General features: G+C 41.4%; 3 protein-coding genes across 4 annotated transcripts; 1 reads left to right on the top strand and 2 right to left on the bottom strand.

Annotated features, from left to right (window-relative positions):
* Positions 1-1,631: 1,631 nt before the first annotated feature.
* suv39h1a (suppressor of variegation 3-9 homolog 1a) lies at positions 1,632-5,874 on the bottom strand. Of its 2 annotated transcripts, none has more exons than XM_017722424.2 (6): positions 5,640-5,874; positions 5,044-5,189; positions 4,205-4,864; positions 3,595-3,741; positions 2,578-2,707; positions 1,632-2,482 (listed from the first exon to the last, which is right to left on the bottom strand). In XM_017722424.2, the coding sequence occupies exons 1-6, from the start codon at positions 5,656-5,658 to the stop codon at positions 2,349-2,351; spliced, it is 1,236 nt and encodes a 411-aa protein (XP_017577913.1). In that variant the 5' UTR covers positions 5,659-5,874; the 3' UTR covers positions 1,632-2,348. The 2 variants fall into 2 exon arrangements, with proteins under 2 accessions (XP_017577913.1, XP_017577914.1); XM_017722425.2 differs by having other exon boundaries at positions 2,345-2,482; positions 2,578-2,645.
* A 2,214-nt stretch (positions 5,875-8,088) lies between these two features.
* On the bottom strand, positions 8,089-14,790 carry si:dkey-16n15.6 (organic solute transporter subunit alpha). The gene is made up of 7 exons (XM_017722391.2): positions 14,721-14,790; positions 13,902-14,053; positions 11,802-11,875; positions 11,547-11,702; positions 10,419-10,530; positions 9,538-9,790; positions 8,089-9,287 (listed from the first exon to the last, which is right to left on the bottom strand). The coding sequence occupies exons 1-7, from the start codon at positions 14,788-14,790 to the stop codon at positions 8,860-8,862; spliced, it is 1,245 nt and encodes a 414-aa protein (XP_017577880.1). The 3' UTR covers positions 8,089-8,859.
* Positions 14,791-15,867: 1,077 nt separating this feature from the next.
* LOC108442406 lies at positions 15,868-19,778 on the top strand. The gene is made up of 2 exons (XM_017722431.2): positions 15,868-16,173; positions 19,260-19,778. The coding sequence occupies exons 1-2, from the start codon at positions 16,034-16,036 to the stop codon at positions 19,597-19,599; spliced, it is 480 nt and encodes a 159-aa protein (XP_017577920.1). The 5' UTR covers positions 15,868-16,033; the 3' UTR covers positions 19,600-19,778.
* Positions 19,779-19,797: the final 19 nt, after the last annotated feature.

The raw sequence follows: 19,797 nt of genomic DNA, 5'->3' as shown, positions 1-19,797 counted from the left end.
TGCACTGTAATATTTATTCATATAAACATCTGTCAGCAGAAACAGGCAAACCTGACAAACAAGGGGTTAAGCATAAAAAAATGCCATCAACAATACTCGAACAGTCAAATCGGAAGACTTCATAGCGCTGGTGTTGTCAAATGCAGGGGAATCTCAGAGCATTCAGACATGACTGATCTTTGACCCCGTGCACTTCTCTACCCCTCAGCCAGTTCTTGTCTTATCCTGAGAGGAGATATGCCACCTAACACAGACGCTTGCAATTAACACCTTCAGATTAAGAACAGCAGACCACTGGCCTTAATCTGCAATAAACTGGCTACTGCCACTGCCTGCAAAGGTGAGTCTGCAAACCCATGTCAGTATTACAGAGGCCACCAATATGCTGCTTGTACCCTCAGAGCCCAGAAACCTGCTGAAAGCAAAAGGGGTTAGAAATCTAACACCTTCGGTCCTGTTCACCCACTCGGAAAGTATTTCATGTATTATTTTTGTAGCTTTTCGCGTCGGTTTTACATCTTTTTATACATGGAGAAGAAGCAGAAAGTTACTATACTCGTTGTTAGTTGTCAGGTGCCTAAACAATACAGATACAAGATTAGCCATTCTTTACTAAGATCTATAATGTGGCTTTTATGAAATCAGCTCATACAAAGTCTGGCTTGATTTCTCAATGTTGTAGCACGCATATCACCACATTTTCAGTGTAGCCAAGACCAATATTGTGATAACACATCAGGCTGTATGGCCCTAGGCCGCAGTTAAAAGGACTGTAGAGGACCTTTAACTAAGAAATCACAAACAGCACACAATGGTCAAACATCTATGCTACAAGTGTAAGGCTAGTGACCGAGGTCAGCTGTTAGTGTTATTCACTCTATGCTTATCAAAGACTGAGCCACCATAAATCCACCCAATCCAATAAAGGCTGGAAGGTCTGTACTCAGCCAGAGCAAAAAGCACACCATGGAAGTGCAACTGAGAGAACAGAGAGAAAGAAAGACAGCTACTGAGTGGGGACAGAGGACAGCGGCAGAACAGTTGAAAGAAAAGAGAAAAAGAAGGGATAGACAGCAGCTGAGAAAGAACTGATGGATGGAAGCTGAAGGTACCTGACCTCCTGCAGGGAAACTAAAGCTGAACAAAGCTGACTGACCTAAGCTGGGGATTCAGTTCCCAAAGGGAGTACACCCAGCTGACTCTTTCTGAAAGTAGCTGTCGTTGATGCCACACCACACACAGGGCCCAGCCCGAAGCACTATTGAACTACTACAGAGTCTTTGGTGCAATTATCAAATAACAGCCTACATTTCAAGCACTGAAAGATCAAGTGGTAAACAGAGACAGACCAGGAGGTAATCTCTGACTTCATTTTACACTTAATAGCTAGTCTGTTATTGCACCCAGAGCTTGTTAAGGTTGATTCGATCTTTATTAATTCTCAGAAATGTGCATTTTCATCCCCAGATCTGCCTACAAGCATACATGTAATTGCACTGAAACAAAACATGTAAACAGGATTTTATAGGCGTGCAGTATATAAATCTGCATACATTAGCACCATCTGGTGGCTACCCCAGATTTCTTTAAGAAAGACACAACTGCCAACGTCTTTAATGGTTTATCCGCATTTTATTTTACATGATCTGTGAAACCATGTATCAAAATTCTTTGCAGGAAAAAAGGCAATAAAAATAAATAAATAAATAAAAGCGCACACAAGCTCACCTGTTTCAACAGTGAATAATGGAGCATTTAAAAAAATATCAAATGGAGTTGAAAGACAGGATATTAATGACTTTTTCCAGGCAGCATTTTCAGAATTTAAAAATATGATATTTTATCATCATCAGGATAAATTTTACCACTGTGATACAGAATATGCTTTCCTGAGAATCTCAAGGATTTCTTTCATACCGTTTCATTATAAAGAGAGCATAATCTGCCCTATTTAATTGGTTTTATTGCAGTACAGACAGAAAAATGTTAAAAAACACTGGAAGTATTTGATGGTATTTGAATGTAGCACTGCTAGTGCATTCTGTTTCATGTGTCAGCATATTGTGATAGATCACATGTATCATGAAAACATCTAAGCATCACAATATTTTTGCCATATCTCATACTGCCCATCCCTAGCAAAAGGTATGAAGTAACATGTATAAAACTAACATCTAAACAACTGCTTAAAACCATAGTGTTGTGAACGGTCAACACCACCTAAAACCACTTAAACATTCTTTAAAAAAACAGCTGAGAAGTAGAACACAGGAATTTCTGAAGGACAAAAAAAAAATTCTCAAATAAAGTGATGGCAGTCGTGTAGATTCACCATCAGAAAGGGACTGTTAACACAGGTACTTCCGGCACGTCTCTGCTCCACACTTGCACTCCATGCGCATGGGTTTGACCGGAGTGCCCTGTACTCCTGCCATGCTGAAGCGTGCGTCTATTTTGGCACTCTCTGCATCTACTTCATCAACTGCACCACAAAGTTCCCCCCAAAAAAAGCTCATTAATAAGTAAGTCTATACAAAACAATTTGTTGCTACGAAATTGTAAACGTCACGCGCTTACTTGTCATTTTGTAGTCAAACGTGAGCTCCTCCCCCGCTTTGATTGCTCGTGTTGCAAAAAATGCGATCCTGGGAAGGTGTTCATCCAAGTTGTCAATGAAAACGTTATATACCTGCAAGTTTGGGTCGCACTGCAAAATTATGAGTTATTAGAGTACTATTACTGGCATCCACTGGCCCACACACATTAGGGCTAAGCAACCTATTGATAGTGCTGGTATACCGTGACATTGTTTTCCAGTTTAGCAATATATTTGATATATTAGGAGCACTGTATCCATGATATGATGTCCATAAAAAAGTGGTGTCCCTGCCAAGCAGCTTTTCCATTCCATTTTGTGCACTTTACTCACTGTGTCCAGGACCTTACAGTCAATTGCAAGATGTGTTATTTTTGGGGTGCTTCAGAATGTCCAATTTTATCAAATTTAAAATAAATAAATATTCATATTTTAAATCCACTTCGAGGAAAAAAAAGCTACATAAGCTACATACTTTTAGCAAAAAGTAGCAAAAACATAGAATGGATGATCTCATTAAATTTAATGAAGGTAATTATGTCTATTAATGCTAAATTAAATGAAAAATATCACACTATGGAATTTACTCAATATCATCCAGTCCAGCTTTACACTCAGTATTTGCCTGTTTTCTACATCAACAAGAAGCATGTAAGAGCAACAGTAACTGGGACACAATCGCCTTAGAATGTTCCAGGGACAAAACCGAGAGATGCGTTTGGCTTTGATGTGAGAATGGAGCAGAACTTCACACACAAGAGAAGCTAATCACAATACAAGGACCTACTCCAAGGTAGTAAAAAGGCTGCATAATCAGAAGGAAGGAATCGTGAACCTCTCTAACATCAAATCCAACAGTACTCAAACAGTGTTTATACTATGAGATGTTGTCACTGACACAAATATATATATATTTTTTTAAAAAGCCTTAAGCAACTTTGCATTGCTTAGTGTCAAGTTTAAGATGAATTCATACGGACTAATTATGTCTCACTCACACTGTGGTTGACAAAGTGGGAAATATTTCCATAATGGGCAGCATCCACTGTATAAACATCATCCACATAATCCAGATCAAACAGGTAGGTGACTCCCTGCTTGTCATATGTTTCTCCTCTCCTCTCTGCCTCCTCTGAAGTGATAATCTGTGATGGCACACCGCAGACAGCAGGCAGCATTTATGCATCCAAATAGAATGGAACTTATGACAAGTTCCGACAACAGAGTTTTAACAATTAAATAGTATTTATGTCTCAATGTGTCTTCATCAAACTCATCCTGATTTTGATAAATGCAAATTGGGTCCAAACAAAAGTAAATCTACTATTTGTTCATTTTCTCTTTTTGTGGCAAAAGTTAGAAGTTCCCTAAATATCCTGTATGAATAATTAAACGCACCTTCTATGACACCTTAATGAGTGTTTTTGGTCAGAAGGTTTTCAAAAAAAAAAAAATTTAATTATCAGCAAAAGATGGCCAGAATGGCTGCAGTACTTTTGATCTATTATTGCTTTTAAATAAAACACACCACAGCCCACAGCTTTACATATGCAGTAAATCAGAAGAGGAACTAAAAAAATATATATGTTTCTCAAAAATAGTACCCACCTCTCCAAGGTACTCCATAACAAATGCGTTCTTGTGAATTCTCTCAAGTGTGCGCACACCCCAGCCTCTTCCGTTGGCTGTCTTGAAGATGCACAGGTCGTACTGAATGCCCCTCTGCACAACTCTGTTTCCACAGTCTGGCCCACAGCAGCACTGTGAGTTACACTCATAGATAGGCAAGCCTGGCTTGATTTTTACCTGCCTGCTGTCATTATATGCCATACGGTGCTTGGATGCTCCTGCACAGCAGCCGTTTACAGGCTCCCTTATACAGTCTGCACACTCACAGCCTGCTGCTGTCTGACTCATCTTCACCCCTTCGCCAATCCTATAGTCACTGATGTACATAAAGTCTTTGGGAGGGCCATCCAGGTCCACCTCATTGAGTACAAAGATGCGACCCTTGTGCTTGCAGGTCCGGTTCAGCTGCTCCTCCCAGCGCAGAAGCTTCAGACGCTGTTTGGCCTTCTGAAGCAGGAAGGAAGTACAGGAAGCATCCAGTGATGTGGAGTCCAGCGGTTTGTTAGCCAAAAGCAGCGCTAAGCGCATGTCTCGCCGAAACTGTCTGATCATTTTGGGGCATTTGAGGTTTCTACGAGGTTCCCATGTGTTTTCAGCCTCCGAGTAACCTTTCCACTTAACCAGGAAAAACTCTCGACCCTACATGGGAGCATATATACCAGCAAAGTACAGAACGAACAGTACAAATACGCACAACACTCAGACAGGCCCTTCCACACAGGTAGCCATCAATGTTGTGACATTCCAGCAACACAGGTTGAGAGGGGAGGCAAAAAGCTTCCTCATCAACAGTAATATTTTTCTTAAGGGCCTCTCACCTTAATATTTCTGTAGTTACATAAGTACTCCACCTCGTAGTCCCTGAAGTTGTGTTTGGTTACAGATAGCTGCTTGCACACTAATCTCTGCCTGCGACACACAGCTTGTAGGTCATCCCAGGAGAGCTTACATGACACGCTGCAATCTTTAGAGACAAAACCAAGACAGATGCAATACATTGGAAATTAATTATTAATTATCAACAGCTCGAGGACAATGACACAAGACATTAAGTGCTGGTTTCCAGGACAGTGACTGAGGTAGTCTTGGACTAAATTCAAAAGGTTGGACACTCTTTTTAGTCTAGGGTTTGCCTTTTTCTGGATCAGACATTATCAAGTGACCGTGTTTTGGACACAAGCACTAGTGAGTGGCCATGGGTTTGAGTGCTGTAGCTGATTTGAGTCAAATGCTCTACGAACGAGGAAAACAGGCACATTCTAAACAACCCTAGACCAAAATTTCTCCACTGACCGGAGTGTTTTGTTGTGTGTGTGTGTGTTTTGTTTTTTTGTTTTTTTAGCAGACAACGATGTTACCACTGCGCTCGTGCACGGACGCTCTGCAAGCCGCGTCGCCTGGCACGAAATCCTACCTTTTAAATAGTGCGCCATGGTTTTTCTCCTGAAACGAGACGCAGGCTAAACCATGCCTCACCTGCGTCAGTGACCGGTGGAGGTGTTGCCAGCACGAAACCGTTCGACTCTTATTGGTCATTCTTAATAGACCGCGCATAGCCTGCGGATTTCCCCATTAAACACTATTATTACTTAAATCTATTACAGATCATTTCACCATCTTTTAAAACTACGATACCCATAGTGCAAGCGGTGACAGTGACGTACACTATGGCCGGAAACAGATTTGATCCCATTTAAAACACTGAGAGAACAACACGCTTAAAGAGAAAAAGACTTTAATGACTTTACTAGTTTAGTGTTTCGGATTAGAGCTTCAACTGTAATAAATTACATGCACGATTACAGAATTTCCATAAACATCCAGACACATTTTTCCTTCACATTCACTATTAGCCAACAAAAACAGGCAGAGCTGCGCCTTAAATGACCTGAACAGATCATGAGGGACAACTGGTGCGAGGCCTGCGTGCGGATATAAGAAAAGCTGCTAGATTTAAAGAGAAACGTACCAGCGATATCAGCAGCGCCGGTTTATGATCAGCCTGTTTCCTCCTATCCCCCCACCAGGACTGCTACTCGGCAGGGGGCGCTCGCGAGTGAGTCCTCAATGAAGGGGAGTAAATAGAGCTCAACGGCTAAAAACGAAAATGAAAATATGTTCTGATCACTCGCACAGAACGTTTTTAATTTCAGAAAGGATGTATTTCACTCTAAAAGCTAAGAAAACACCCATATATTTCCGTTTTTCTACAGCAAACGGGTTTAGGGGGTTAGCGCTAGAGCGTGATGGTTGATTGGCTTGAGTTTAAAAGCTCTTAAAAATAAAACAGCGGTGTTAAAATGTTTTATGATGTTCATTGTTCAGGAAATAACTGCATTCTTCTACATTAAAAATGTTTAAGCATGTATAAACTGTGAGTTTGCTCAAATTCTCCTCATCAACCCATTCGTTTTGGGCTCACTCAGGAGCGCCCTCTAGCGCTTGAGGTGGAATTGAACCTCTCCAAGGTCTCTGATATCAGTCTGGTTACAGAGAGAAGTTACACACAGTACAATGAGAGTTTTTGTCAGTTCCTTTCTTTTACGCAGCCCCGCTGTCGTTTCGTATTCGGCGCAACTTACCGTCATTTTGAACCTGTTACCTCAGTGTGAAGCTCTGCTTAGATTACCTTAGCTAACCTTAGCATCCCTGGCTACCATGCTGTCTGACGTTAATGTTGCTTATGATAAATAAACAGCTTAAGTGTTTCAGGACAATTATGTGAATTTTCAGCTACCTAAGCTAACCATCTTCCTCAGCTGTAACGGTGAGCAGTTCGGTTGTGCTTGCGCTGATCTGCGAGGTTGACACAGTAGATATGGATACACTGGATATGAACTCTCACTCAATCGCATGAACTCAGCATCAGGATACGTCCTATACACTACTCTAATGAGAGTCATGCACGTCACAAATGTCAAATACAGTGACATTTGTCACTTGGGGCAGTCGTGGGCTGGAGGTCAGGGAACCAGCCTCGTGACCGGAAGGTCGCTGGTTCAATGCTGAGCCGACAGCAGGTGTCCTTGAGCAAGACACCTAACCCCCAACTGCTCCCTGGGTGCTCTGGATTGGGCTGCCCACTGCCCCCTAGTGTGTGCACGCTCACTAGAGTCGCTCTGGATAAGTGCGTCTGCTAAATGCTGTAAATGTGGTGTTTCACTGCACTGATGGGTTAAATGCGGAGGTGAAATTTCCCCGTTGTGGGACTAATAAGGGTCACTTAATCTTAATTTCAACTGCAGCTTAAAGCCAGCCATTAGTAGCTACCACAGCAAGAGCAACCATTCTGGGCTACGGGCTACATTTGTGATGGAGGCAACAGGGCATTCCCACAGGGCATCCCTCCTAAAGCAGGTCTCAATTGGAATCACACTTTCCCAAATTTATTGCATAATGGCGTTAAAGTTAAAATTCTTCATAATACTTTTCCATGTAACAAGCTGATTCCCCCTTTTCACGTAGCTCAAACTATACGTTACTTATTGTTTGCTTTGTCATGTTACATCTTCAACTCAAACTGTATGTTCAACTTGAAACGATTTGCTGTACAGCCTTCTAAATAAATACATAAATGAAACAGTTGAAGTTAGACTGTTTTTTATTCTTAATACAGTAGTTACGTTATTCTCATTATTGTAAAAAGCACAAGGCAAGAAAAAATTAAGATAAGTTACTTAAGGGGCAGTCGTGGGCTGGAGGTTAGGGATCCAGCCTCGTGACCAGAAGGTCGCCGGTTCGATCCCCAGAGCCGACAGCACATGACTGAGGTGTCCTTGAGCAAGACACCTAACCCCCAACTGCTCCCCAGGTGCTGTGGATTGGGCTGCCCACCGCTCCGGGCAAGTGTGCTCACTGCCCCCTAGTGTGTGTGTGCTCACTAGTGTGTATGTGGTGTTTCACTTCACGGACGGGTTAAATGCAGAGGTGAAATTTCCCCGTTGTGGGACTAATAAGGGTCTATTAATCTTAATCTTACAAAGACTGTTCTACTTACTTAATATCTCTTGTAGTATCATATGTATAAAAGCAAAAGGGAAGAAGATATCTATAATTCATAAAAAAAAAAAACATGCAATGGGTTAGCACGCTTTAAATCTCACAACAAGTTGTGAAAATTCCATACAGTATTCCTAATAAATGAACTGGTTACTGCTCAGTGCGTTTGCGATTTGAAGTTGTAAATGATAGTAGACAACTCAGACAGTTGTACATGATTTGGCTCCCTTTTACTGACTTCTTGAAAATGATGCAGTAGTTCACATTTTCAGACATGCTCACGATGGTTCAGCTATTTTAGTTTCAGTGACGAGATTGTTATGAAAAGGCTTCATTTCTGAAATGTGCTCATTAAGTAAATATGAGATGAGCACTTAGTGGGGCCTGTAAAGTGTCAAGTGCAGAGAATAAATAATGAATATAAAACAAATAATGCATTTCCACCTACCATTTCATGCTCTATTAGCAATGTGTTGCATTAACATATGTTTACAAATAAGACGCTTATAGCATATAGATATGCGAATAGAACAGTGCTTGGTTTTCGCACTTTGCCAACTAAATTGCAGGGAAATAATAATGGATTGGGCTGGATGTTGGTCACATGTGCCCTGCTCAGTTTGATACTTCTGCTTCTATACAACAGTCACATCAGTATTTTCCACATAGTTGATTTCAGCACTGACAGTGATGGTCGATGGCTCCTTTCTTTTACACGGCTCAGTTAGGTCAGTGTTATCTCTTTCTAGGTTTGCCATTACTGGAGGCCTGGACTGTAAGGGAAAGGGAAAGTGGTCCAGTGGGGCATGTTCTATTCTGCACAGGCTGTCTTCACTATCGCTGCTATAGCCAGGATTAGAGCACCACGGCTCCTCTGCCTGAGAGCTGGGCTGCACGGCGAGCGGCAAGTCGTCTTCTGTTTGAACAGACTTATCAGTGTTGCTCATGATCCCCTCCTCAAGTCCGTAAGCATCTTCTGGACTGGGTTCCACTTTGCGGAATATGTTCCGAGCAAAGAGGCCAATGCAGAACATCTCCACAATCACAGAATAATGGTAGATTACTGAGAGACAGAGAGGGTGAGAGAATCAGCATAAGGTGGTGGTTAAAGCTCAAGACACTTCAGGAACAGCTTATTAATTAGCTGATTAGTTGTATCAGGTCTATTAGAGCTGGGAAATCACAAAAATATGTAGGGCACAGGTAGTGCAGGATAAGGATTGGACACCACTACCATAAAAAATGAAATATTCCCAAACAATTTTGGCAATGTATGTTAAATCCCAGGATAGATCCAAGTAATAAGCACTTACACTGGGAGCGAAACAGATCAGAGAAGGGAGGTGTACATGGCACAACTTCTAGTGCTCCCATGGTTTCCAAAATTCCACTCTGAAGTCCACACAAGACCAAGACTACAATGATGCAAATAAACTTGGCTCGAAGCCCATAGCCATGCAGTGCTCTCTTCGTTGCCTTGTAGAAGAGCAGGTAGCCATAGAAGGACAGGAAGGTGGACACACTGATGATGGCATTCACATACACGTTGGGATTGACTGAATCCACCTGTGACACATGGGAAATCCATTATAGTTTATAGTGTTATATAGTATTATATAGCTTATATGTATATGTATATATATATAGCAGTAAATGTCTTATCATGTATAAAACCCCTGGCACATCAGCAATTCACTGATGAATATGTATTACTGTAATATTTGATGCTGATCTGCACTAATCTGATAAAACTTTTTCTACTTAAGATGAACTGCAGGCTAGTGACATAACAAACAGGCCTGTAACAATACAATCTTATGGTAGAATTTTGTGGCAGTATATCGTAATGTATTGTATCTTGAATAACATGTTAGTTTGTGGCTAAAGCATTCAATCAAGACTAGAGGTGAGTAATCCAGGGGTCCTCACAGTAAAATCCTGGACACTATAAAATCTGGGCACAGCTTTTGTTTCAAATATTGTACACATGTTACTTAATACTTATAATGCTAAATGCTCCAAATGGAGACATTAGCACATGAATATGAGGCACCATTTCAGTCACCCCTTATTTTTGCAGTACTGAAGAATGTATCAAGCCAAATTATGAATTTTGTAAGCTGTTACATTTATCTAAATCATCTTTGTGCTGAAATGCAAAAAGGCACATGGTAAAATGGCATATTTTACTCACGTCACCATAGTCATACTGCTCATCTGTCCAGAGGACAAGAGTAAGGAAGAACAGCAGTGATCTGACCACAGAGAGCTGTAGCACAGCTGCCATCATCCATCCCAGGCTTGTCCTGTAACACAGCAGGGACAAGGCACAGATGCAGTTATGCTACATTACTGCAGGACAGCCATGTATTAGTCCAATTGATCAATATACTTAACCTCAGTCTCAAACAGCTATTTACACCTTTTTTATTAAAATAATCTAGTGATGAACCATGAATATTAGAGCTCGGCCTTACATTTTAGGCCATAAATGTCAGATCTTGGTCATAAATGAGGGGAAAAAACAGCACAGTAATGGATTCATTTTGCACCTTTATGGGATTTTACTAGTATGTCAACCCTACGCTAAGAGCAATTCACAGGAACATTTCTGGATGACATTCAAAGCTTGTAAAAGACATTCTATGTTTTATTTGATGTCTGTAACACATCTATTTACATATATTTGATCTTGTATGTGTTTCACAGCGACTCCTTCAGAGGCCTGACATTGAGCTACTGCTGTTTTCACCTTGACTGAAAAGCACGGGTCCCGCTAACATTCATACTCACAGTCAGTGACATATCTAGTTCCAGAATGATATATGGGGTCCCAGAAAGCTTAGAGTGTTATTGTGGGTTTTTTTTTTACAGAAAACTGGTCTCATCCATTGTGTAAATGAAAAAATGGTTGATGTTACTTTCTATTTATGCTGGAAGTTAATCTGACAAGTTAGAACTTGCTTCAGCTTCTGAAGTCCTACCTAATGCGAGAACTCACTTGGCCGTATCTACCTAGATACCACAGAGAAATAAAAATTCTGACTGAATCATTTTTCTGTTGGGTGTTTCAAGATTTTTATCTTTTTTTTCCTAATAAAACTTAACAATTTACTATAAGTAGCCGAAGTAATTGTAGTTACGATACTCGCAGAAATGAAATTCAGCTAGTATGATGATTATCTTTTAACAAAAACAAACTATAAATTACAGACTTTTTTACAGAAATCAGTAGACCTTCTCTGAAGGTGAAGAAGGCTCTGGGGGTTCCCCATAAATCCAAAGCAGAAAGGGCATCTTTGTATGTAATGGAATTGTCTACCTGTTAATATTGATGAGAGGTAGGCAGCAGCAGCAGCAGCATGGGAAAGGGTTAGGAGAGACCTGTTCCCCTGCCAGTGCTTCCAGCATTCGGGCTTTCCCCCCAAAGAAGTTTTTGATAAGGCCCATAAATTTCAGCAGAGTAATGGAGTGATACCTTCAAAGAAATACAATACGGTTCTTTTGAACGGGCATCCCTGTGTTGCTTGACCTGTATACTCTTGAAAACTATTGAAAGCATAACAATTTTACTTACAGAGAAGCTATAAAATTGCACAGTGAGGAGGACCGAGGGATATACAATGCAATGATGGATGTCATTCCAAAAACCTGAGAAGGAATAATGCTGAGAAAAACATATAGCAGGTACACAATACCACGTTTTCCTTTTATTATACCAATATTGAAATATTGAGTACAAGCCAATACAGTTACTCATCTAGCATTTGTTCTTACACTTTAATCTGTTTTAACTGAAGCTTCTCATTTATGATGAGCATCTTATAGTAGGTTATAATGCACAAATAACAACACGATGTAAATGTACGTATTTCAGCAGGATTTGTCATAGGATTGGACTGGATTAGTTATTTTTCAATTAGATACCCATTCTGAAATTTTATGATATTGATACTGATACCATTCAATAGCAATATACCATTTCTGTACACTATATTTCCAAACGTATTCACTCTCCTATCCAAATCACTGAATTCAGGTGTTCCAGTCACTTCCATGTCCACAGGTGTATAAAGCCGAGCCCCTAGACCTGCAGACTGCTTCTACAGACATTAGTGAAAGAATGGGTCGCTCTCAGGAGCTCAGTGAATTCCAGCGTGGTACCGTGATCGGACGCCACCTGTGCAGCAAGTCCAGTCGTGAAATTTCCTCACTACTAAATATTCCACAGTGAACTGTCAGTGGGATTATAACAAAGTGGAAGCGATTGGGAACGACAGCAACTCAGCCACGAAGTGGTCGGCCACGTAAAATGACAGAGCGGTCAGCGGATGCTGAGGGGCATAGTGCGCAGAGGTCACCAACTTTCTGCAGAGTCAATCACTACAGACCTCCAAACTTCATGGGGGCTTCAGATCAGCTCAAGAACAGCGTAGAGAGCTTCATGGAATGAGTTTACATGGCCGAGCAGCTGCATCCAAGCCTTACATTGCCAAGTGCATTGCAAACCATTGAATGCAGTGGTGTAAAGGGCCGCCATTGGACTCTAGAGCAGTGGAGACGTGTTTGGCAGTTGCAAAGAGAACGGTACCTGTCTGGCTGCATTGTGCCAAATGTAAATTTTGGTGGAGGGGGGATCATGGTGTGGGGTTGGTTTTTAGGAGTTGTGCTCAGCCCTTGCTTGTTGTGCTCAGTGAAAGGAACTCTTAATGTTTCAGCAGACTAAGAGATTTTGGACAATTTCACGCTCTCAACTTTGTGGGAACAGTTTGGGGACGGCCCCTTCCTGTTCCAACATGACTGCGCACCACTGCACAAAGCAGGTCCATAAAGACACGGATGAGCCAGTTTGGTGTGGAAGAACTTGACTGGCCTGCACAGAGTCCTGACCTCAACCCCATAGAACACCTTTGGGATGAATTAGAGCGGAGACTGTGAGCCAGGCCTTCTCGTCCAACATCAGTGTCTGACCTCACAAATGGGCTTCTGGAAGAACGGTCAAAAATTCCCATAAACACTCCTAACCCTTGTGGAAAGCCTTCCCAGAAGAGTTGACGCTATTATAGCTGCAAAGGGTGGCCGACATCATATTAAACCCTTTGGATTAAGAATGGGATGTCACTCAAGTTCATATGCGTGTGAAGGTAGATGAGCAAATACTTTTGGCAATATAGTGTATGTCCAATAGTATCCAGGCACATATTTATCCAGAACTTCTTACAAAATCTTTGCTGCATTAATACTCTTTACTTTTTTAGTGCTTTCCACTAGATGGAGGGTTGCTGCTGGGCCTTGATTCTATTCAGCAACAACAGTATAAGTAAGGTCAGCTCTAATATTGGCTGATTATGTCTAGATCACAAATAGTCAGATTCATCCCACAAGTGTTGATGCTGCATCACATCAAAGAAAACCCCGTGCTGGGGAGCTTTACACTACTCTAGCTGATGTTTTTGTGTTGTGCATAATGATCTACAGGCAGTGATTTTCTATGGAGATTACATGACTTTAACCACACTTTCTAATGTTGGTGGCCGCAGTGCCTTAAAGTAGCAATCCGCCAATTAGAAGGGAAGTCTGGACATTTTTGGCCATATGGTGTACAAAGTATCCAAAGCAAATGATTTTACAAAACCATCTACTGATTCACTTTGACCTAGCATGGCTGTTGTTTTACCGGGTACATGCCCAGGATCCACAGGCAGAGCCGCCTGCGTCTGGACGAAGGTTCACTACGGAGGAAGAAGCCAACCTCCTCCAGGAAGAGAGCCAGCAGCAGTACAGCCAGCACCGCCGGGATGATGAACAACCACAGCTCGTTTTTAATCACTTTTTGTAGAGGATACACAACATGAACACATTCCATTTGCGGAACACTGAGACACATGTATTATGTAGAAATGTAGAATCAATATGTGCAGAGAATTAGCCAGGCTTAATAATTCTTATTGCAGCATTTAGGAAACACAAGAATTGGTCGCATTTAAATAACATTAAAATTACTGTTTAGAAATGTCACATGGAAATGATTAAATACTGTCCTGAAAGAGCAGCCACATATAAATTCTAATGGAATCAATACAGTCAAATAGACGCAGCTCATGTCACATGACTTCATTTGTATTAAATTGTCTTTGTACACTGTGTGCAAGTCTGACAACTTAATTACTGTACACTGAAGAGCTTAATTAAGGTTAAAAGTAAATATGGTATGAAGTAAAAAAAAAAAACTACATATGACAGAATTATTTATCCGCTGCACACTTAAGAGCTGAAAGTACTTATCATAAATGGCTAATATGTTACTTAAAACTGAACATTTATGCATGGAATAATCATTTGCTCTTGAAAACTGCGGCAATTATATTCCACTTAAACACATGACCTCATTGTTATGTAATTCAGTGCTTCATCATACATTTATGGATCAATACAACATCCTACTGTAGATAAGAAAAGGCTAAAGTGCAAAGCTAATGTTTTCAGCATGCCTTACCTTTGAAGAACTCTGATGAGAGTGGGATTTCAGCCCCCATCAGGCTGCAGTTGTGCTCTCTCCTGAGCATCGCTGCTCTGCAAATACACAGCCTTACAGAAAATAACCAGATTGAACAGGGTGCTCTGGGGCCTTGATGTAAAACCCCAAAGAAGCAGACAGCACCTCAACCTTAGACTTATTATTTATTCATCTCATTAGCCCAGAAAAGACTTTTGTTTGATTGTATAAGAACAAAAACAAGCCAAAGGACGGTTAGAGAGTTTCGCCTGCTCTGCGTTAAGGCAGCTTCTGATGGTCTGAGTGATGTCTTCCTGATCTTAGAAATTAATGATTGACAAAGACAGGTACAGTCACAGGTAAAGGGCCAAGTCCATCCTCATCCTCGGGCCAAGCACGTCTACTGTTTCCAGTAAAGCACTGTTTCTATAATAGTTGGTTTCTCTGGGGTAACACATAGCAGATGACGTCTTTTAGTTTGTTAGGCAAGTTTAAAAGAAATAGCAATAGATACATCACCATTTCCACCTCCACTGCTAGTCACCTCTGCATTGGGGTTTTGTGTTTTTTCTGCTCTAACACACTTGATACCGCTCAAGAAAACTTATCCATGAAAGAGCTGTTAAGAAGATGCAGGGAAAACAAAACTGTGAAATTCAGGTGCACTACAGTGGGATATCATACCACCTTGTAGGGTAAAATACATGCATAACTATTCAATAAAAGCCTGTATAACACAATCTGATAGTTTTCTTTTAGGGTCCACATCTTGCTAGTATTTCTTTCATTGGAGCCAAAATCCTATTTTAAGCTCATTTATTCAACTTGTACTAATTGAATTAGCACTGGACTCTTCGGCTCTACCCAGGTGGATACAGCTTGTGGTTCTTGGTTCCTCTCAAGGGTCCTTCTTTATATTCTTAGGGTGTTTTTCTTGCGCTTGTTTCGACCTGGGTTTGTGTAAAGCTACTTTGAGACAATATCTGTTGTAAAATGCACTATATAAATACAACTCAATTAAGTAATACTAAGTCATAGGCCTATATAGCTGACAGAGGTGCCCATTTTCAAACTTGCATGTAGCTATTAAATTTGCAATTTGCAATTTCCCAAGGCCGGGTCTTTTATTTTGAAATTCGGAGTTAGGTCGCGTTAGTGGGCGCACACGGAACCGTGTTCGCTTGTCATGCTTGGCTGTGTAAATAAGATCTTTTCGTGGTTGTTTATGCCACTTTATTTACAGACGAGTCATTTAAAAGGCTACACGTGTCTTAAGCTGATAACCTTCACATTGTGTGGTTCCTAGTTTGGAGATGCGGCCTGCCGCTGCGATGGACTCTCCATACCGCCGGTTTAATTCGTACGACTTTGAAAGTGACGCTCGTTTTCAAGATGGACTGAAGAAAGTGCCCAACAAAGATTCTCTGGAGCTGAAAATATTCTATTATAACAGGTACATATGTGTTAGAAGTAAGCGCCGCTGTGTCGCACGAGCTGATGCTGTGACCACATGGCAGGGCGGTTTATTTATCCAAAGGGAAGATTGAGGACCACATGACATTTATGTTTGAATCTTTTATACATGCAAAACCTTTCCAGAGATTTTCCCAAGCTCCTTTCCTGTAAGCTTTCTTTGTTAGTTTAAAAGCTTTGTATCAGAAAAGAAGAATGAGAGTTATTTTGGACTAATAATCATTAATAATTGTTTACATTTGTGAGAGAGAGAGAGAGACTTCAAATATCTTGGGTCAACCATCCAGAGCAATGGACAGTGAGGAAGAGGGTGCAGGCAGGATGGAGTGGGTGGAGACGGGTGTCAGGGCTGATGTGTGACAGAAGGATAGCAGCAAGAGTGAAAGGGAAGGTCTACAAGACAGCAGTGGTCCTGCTATGATGTTTGGTTTGGAGACTGTGGCTCTGTCTAAAAGCTCTGTCTGAGCTGGAGGTGGCAGAGATGAAGATGCTGAGATTTTCGTTGGGAGTGACCAGGCTGGACTAGAAATGAGCAGATCAGAGGGACGGTGAAGGTGGAGCAGTTTGGAGATAAAGCCAGAGAGGCCAGGTTGAGATGGTTTGGACATGTGTTGAGGAGGAATAGTGGATATATTGGGCAAAGAATGTTGGAGATGGAACTGCCAGGTAGAAGGAGAAGAGGTAGACCTCAGAGAAGGTTTATGGATGTAGTGAAGGTGGACATGGAGATGGTTGGTGTGAAAGTAGAGGAGGCAGTGGATAGGGCAAGATGGAGGCAGATGATCCGCTGTGGCGACCCCTAAAGGGAGCAGCCAAAAGAAGAAGAAGACGTTTGTGAGAGCCATTAGCATAGGTGACCAGTAACAGATCTTTTGGACCCCAGTCATGCCATGTTTTGGGTGTTGGCACATTGTCTATGGGATTTCTTCTGCTTGGGGGCTGTCTTGGAGGTCTTCGGCATCCTCTGCTGGTGATCTTGTAGAACATCAGGCATGGGGCGCTGGATGATGGGAAGGAGATCGGTGCAGTGCATTGCATTATAGACCCTCAGCTTGAAAGAGACAAAACAGAGACAGTGAAACCCTTGAAGTTATTCCATCATTGATTTTAAAGCTTTTTGAAAAAAGAAAAGGAGAAGATAAATGAGTTTGGTGACTGCTACTGAACGGATGAAAGAACCATAGCAACAGCACTGGAAAACTTTCACAGTGTTTTGCATGTTTCCAGCACTGTCTAGGATTCGTCGCCGTCAGTGTGCCGCTATGTTGCAGCGAATTCCGTCACGGTGCGCTTCTCTGAGTGTACCGACCAGCTGCGTCAGAGAGCGTTTAAGCATCAAGTCCACCTTCTTGTCTGGACACTCTTTGTCTGTTTTATCAGGGTCACTAACCCTACAGGTGGTTGGTTTTACAGGCTGTAATGTCTTGGTGGTGCTGCTTACTTTGTTAGCCTTTTTTCACCCTGTTCTTCAGTGGTCAGGACCCCCACAGAGCAGGTACTGTTTGGGTGGATCATTCTCAGCACTGCAGTGACACTGACATGGTGGTAGTAATAGTAGTAATAGTAATAATAATAATAATAATAATAATAATAATTCTTTATTTTTAAGATAAGATAAGGCTTTATTGTCATTCACATCACATGTGGTACATGAAGTGGAACGAAACATTGTACTCACGGTCCAGTCAACTCCCAGAGTAATAAACAATAAATAGAAGGTGCAAATAAAGGGGGCGGACAAATAACAGCAGCATGGACCACAGCAGTATGAGTACGAGGTAGGAGGTGTACATCTAAATGCTGGTAATGTATAAAGTGACATGTGTAGGGGTGATATAGTGGAAGGGTGATATAGTGGAGGGTTGATGTAGTGGAGGGGTGATATAGTGGAGGTACTGATTCAGTACAGCAGCAATAAATAAGTGGACATGAAGTGCCGTTGCAGTGATTGTCTAATTGGAATTTAAGAGTCTTACAGCTTCAGGGAAGAAGCCGTTCCTCATGTATATCGCGCTTTATCAAGGACCCAAAGACGCTTACAATTCAAAGTACATAGATAACACACTTAACACAGACAGCAAGAGCACAATAATACAAACAAAAAGACAAGGCAGTATATGGGAGGTCACATGAAAGAGCAGAGCAGACTGCGGGCAGGTCATGAGTTTGGTGAGGCAGACCAGTTTATAAAAGAAATGCAGTATAATGGCAGGGTCAGACATTGAAGTAGTAGTGTGCTGTGCTAATATGAGTGGATCAGAATCAGACAGTTTTCAAGCAGCACGGTCACTGCTGGACTAAGGGTAGTCCACCAAGCAAAAACATCTGGCCAACAGTGTCCTGTTAGCACTGATGAAGGACTACAGGATGACCAACACAAGCTGTGCAGCAACAGATGAGCTGCTGTCTGCCCGTACAGGGAGATGGCGTTTAAAATCTATAGCTAAACTGCTGCGTCGGATCCACTCGGTGAAAGGGGCTAAAATTCTGCAGAGAAACAGATGGACTACAGTCTGTACATATAAAACTACAAATTGGAGATGATAAAAATGGACAGCGTCTAAATACAAGGTACACATTCTTAATGAAGTGGCCAGTGTGTGTGTGTGTGTGTGGATACATCAAAGAGTGAAGATGCAAGATGTAGGTATTGTGTTACTGAAGTGGCCAGTAAGGGTGTACATGTGCGCACACACACACACACACACACACACACACACACACACACACACAATACCATTGTTATTCATTTATTTTTTTAACAATTTTAAATTTTTTTCCTTTGGATTTTTTATATTATAAACAATTATAGTTTGAAGCTGATTTACACAGTTTTCAGACTGCTATGAAAAATGCTTGTTTTTAAACTTTGCCCTGTTTTGCTGGAGCATTCTGTACATTGTTCACAAACCTCAGAAGAACTTAATATCATGGTACACATCTTGTATGGTGAGAATAACTTCGACAGTAGTGATGTCAGATTTTCTAATATTGCCTGTCTTTAAGTTAAACTGGGAAATTCAAATTTAATCAAGCTAACCAGTCTACCATGTTTCTTTGTTGTAGATTCATAGAGCCAGTAGATTTAATAGGTTTTCAGGAGTGGCGTGATGGACAACAGGATTTACAAACCGCCTCAAGCGGAGACACGACAGTTACTATGGACACAAGTTGTGTTAAAGACAACTTGTGGCAAGGGAGCAACAGTTGTGGCTCTGAGGAGCGAACACAGTCAAATAAGGAACTCGTGCCAGAACAGGGTGGTCCCCTATCCTTCGCAGAAGTTTTCCGTATGATTCAAGCTGGAGAAGAGATCCCTGGACTTCAGAAGCTGGACATTAAACCAAGTAACCAACAGCCTACAGTTTCCCAAATGTTGAGGAAACTGAAACCTTGGGAGAAGTAATGTATCTTGCAAAATTACAAGTTAAACTAGTCTGTGAAGCCTCAATGCCCAGAAGTGTTGCCCTGGAAGGTTTTAAACAGTAGAAATGTTGCCCTGGAAGGTTTTAAACAGTAGCCATCTACACTTTCTCTTTCTGAATGTACATACAACGGAATAAAAGAGAGTAAATCATTTTTAAACCAGTCTGTGTGTGACCCT

Source organism: Pygocentrus nattereri, chromosome 28 (genome assembly GCF_015220715.1).
Source record: "Pygocentrus nattereri isolate fPygNat1 chromosome 28, fPygNat1.pri, whole genome shotgun sequence".
NCBI classification, from domain to species: Eukaryota; Metazoa; Chordata; class Actinopteri; order Characiformes; family Serrasalmidae; genus Pygocentrus; species Pygocentrus nattereri.
Note: the sequence above shows the minus strand (reverse complement) of the source record. Positions and strands in the feature narration are given on the sequence as shown.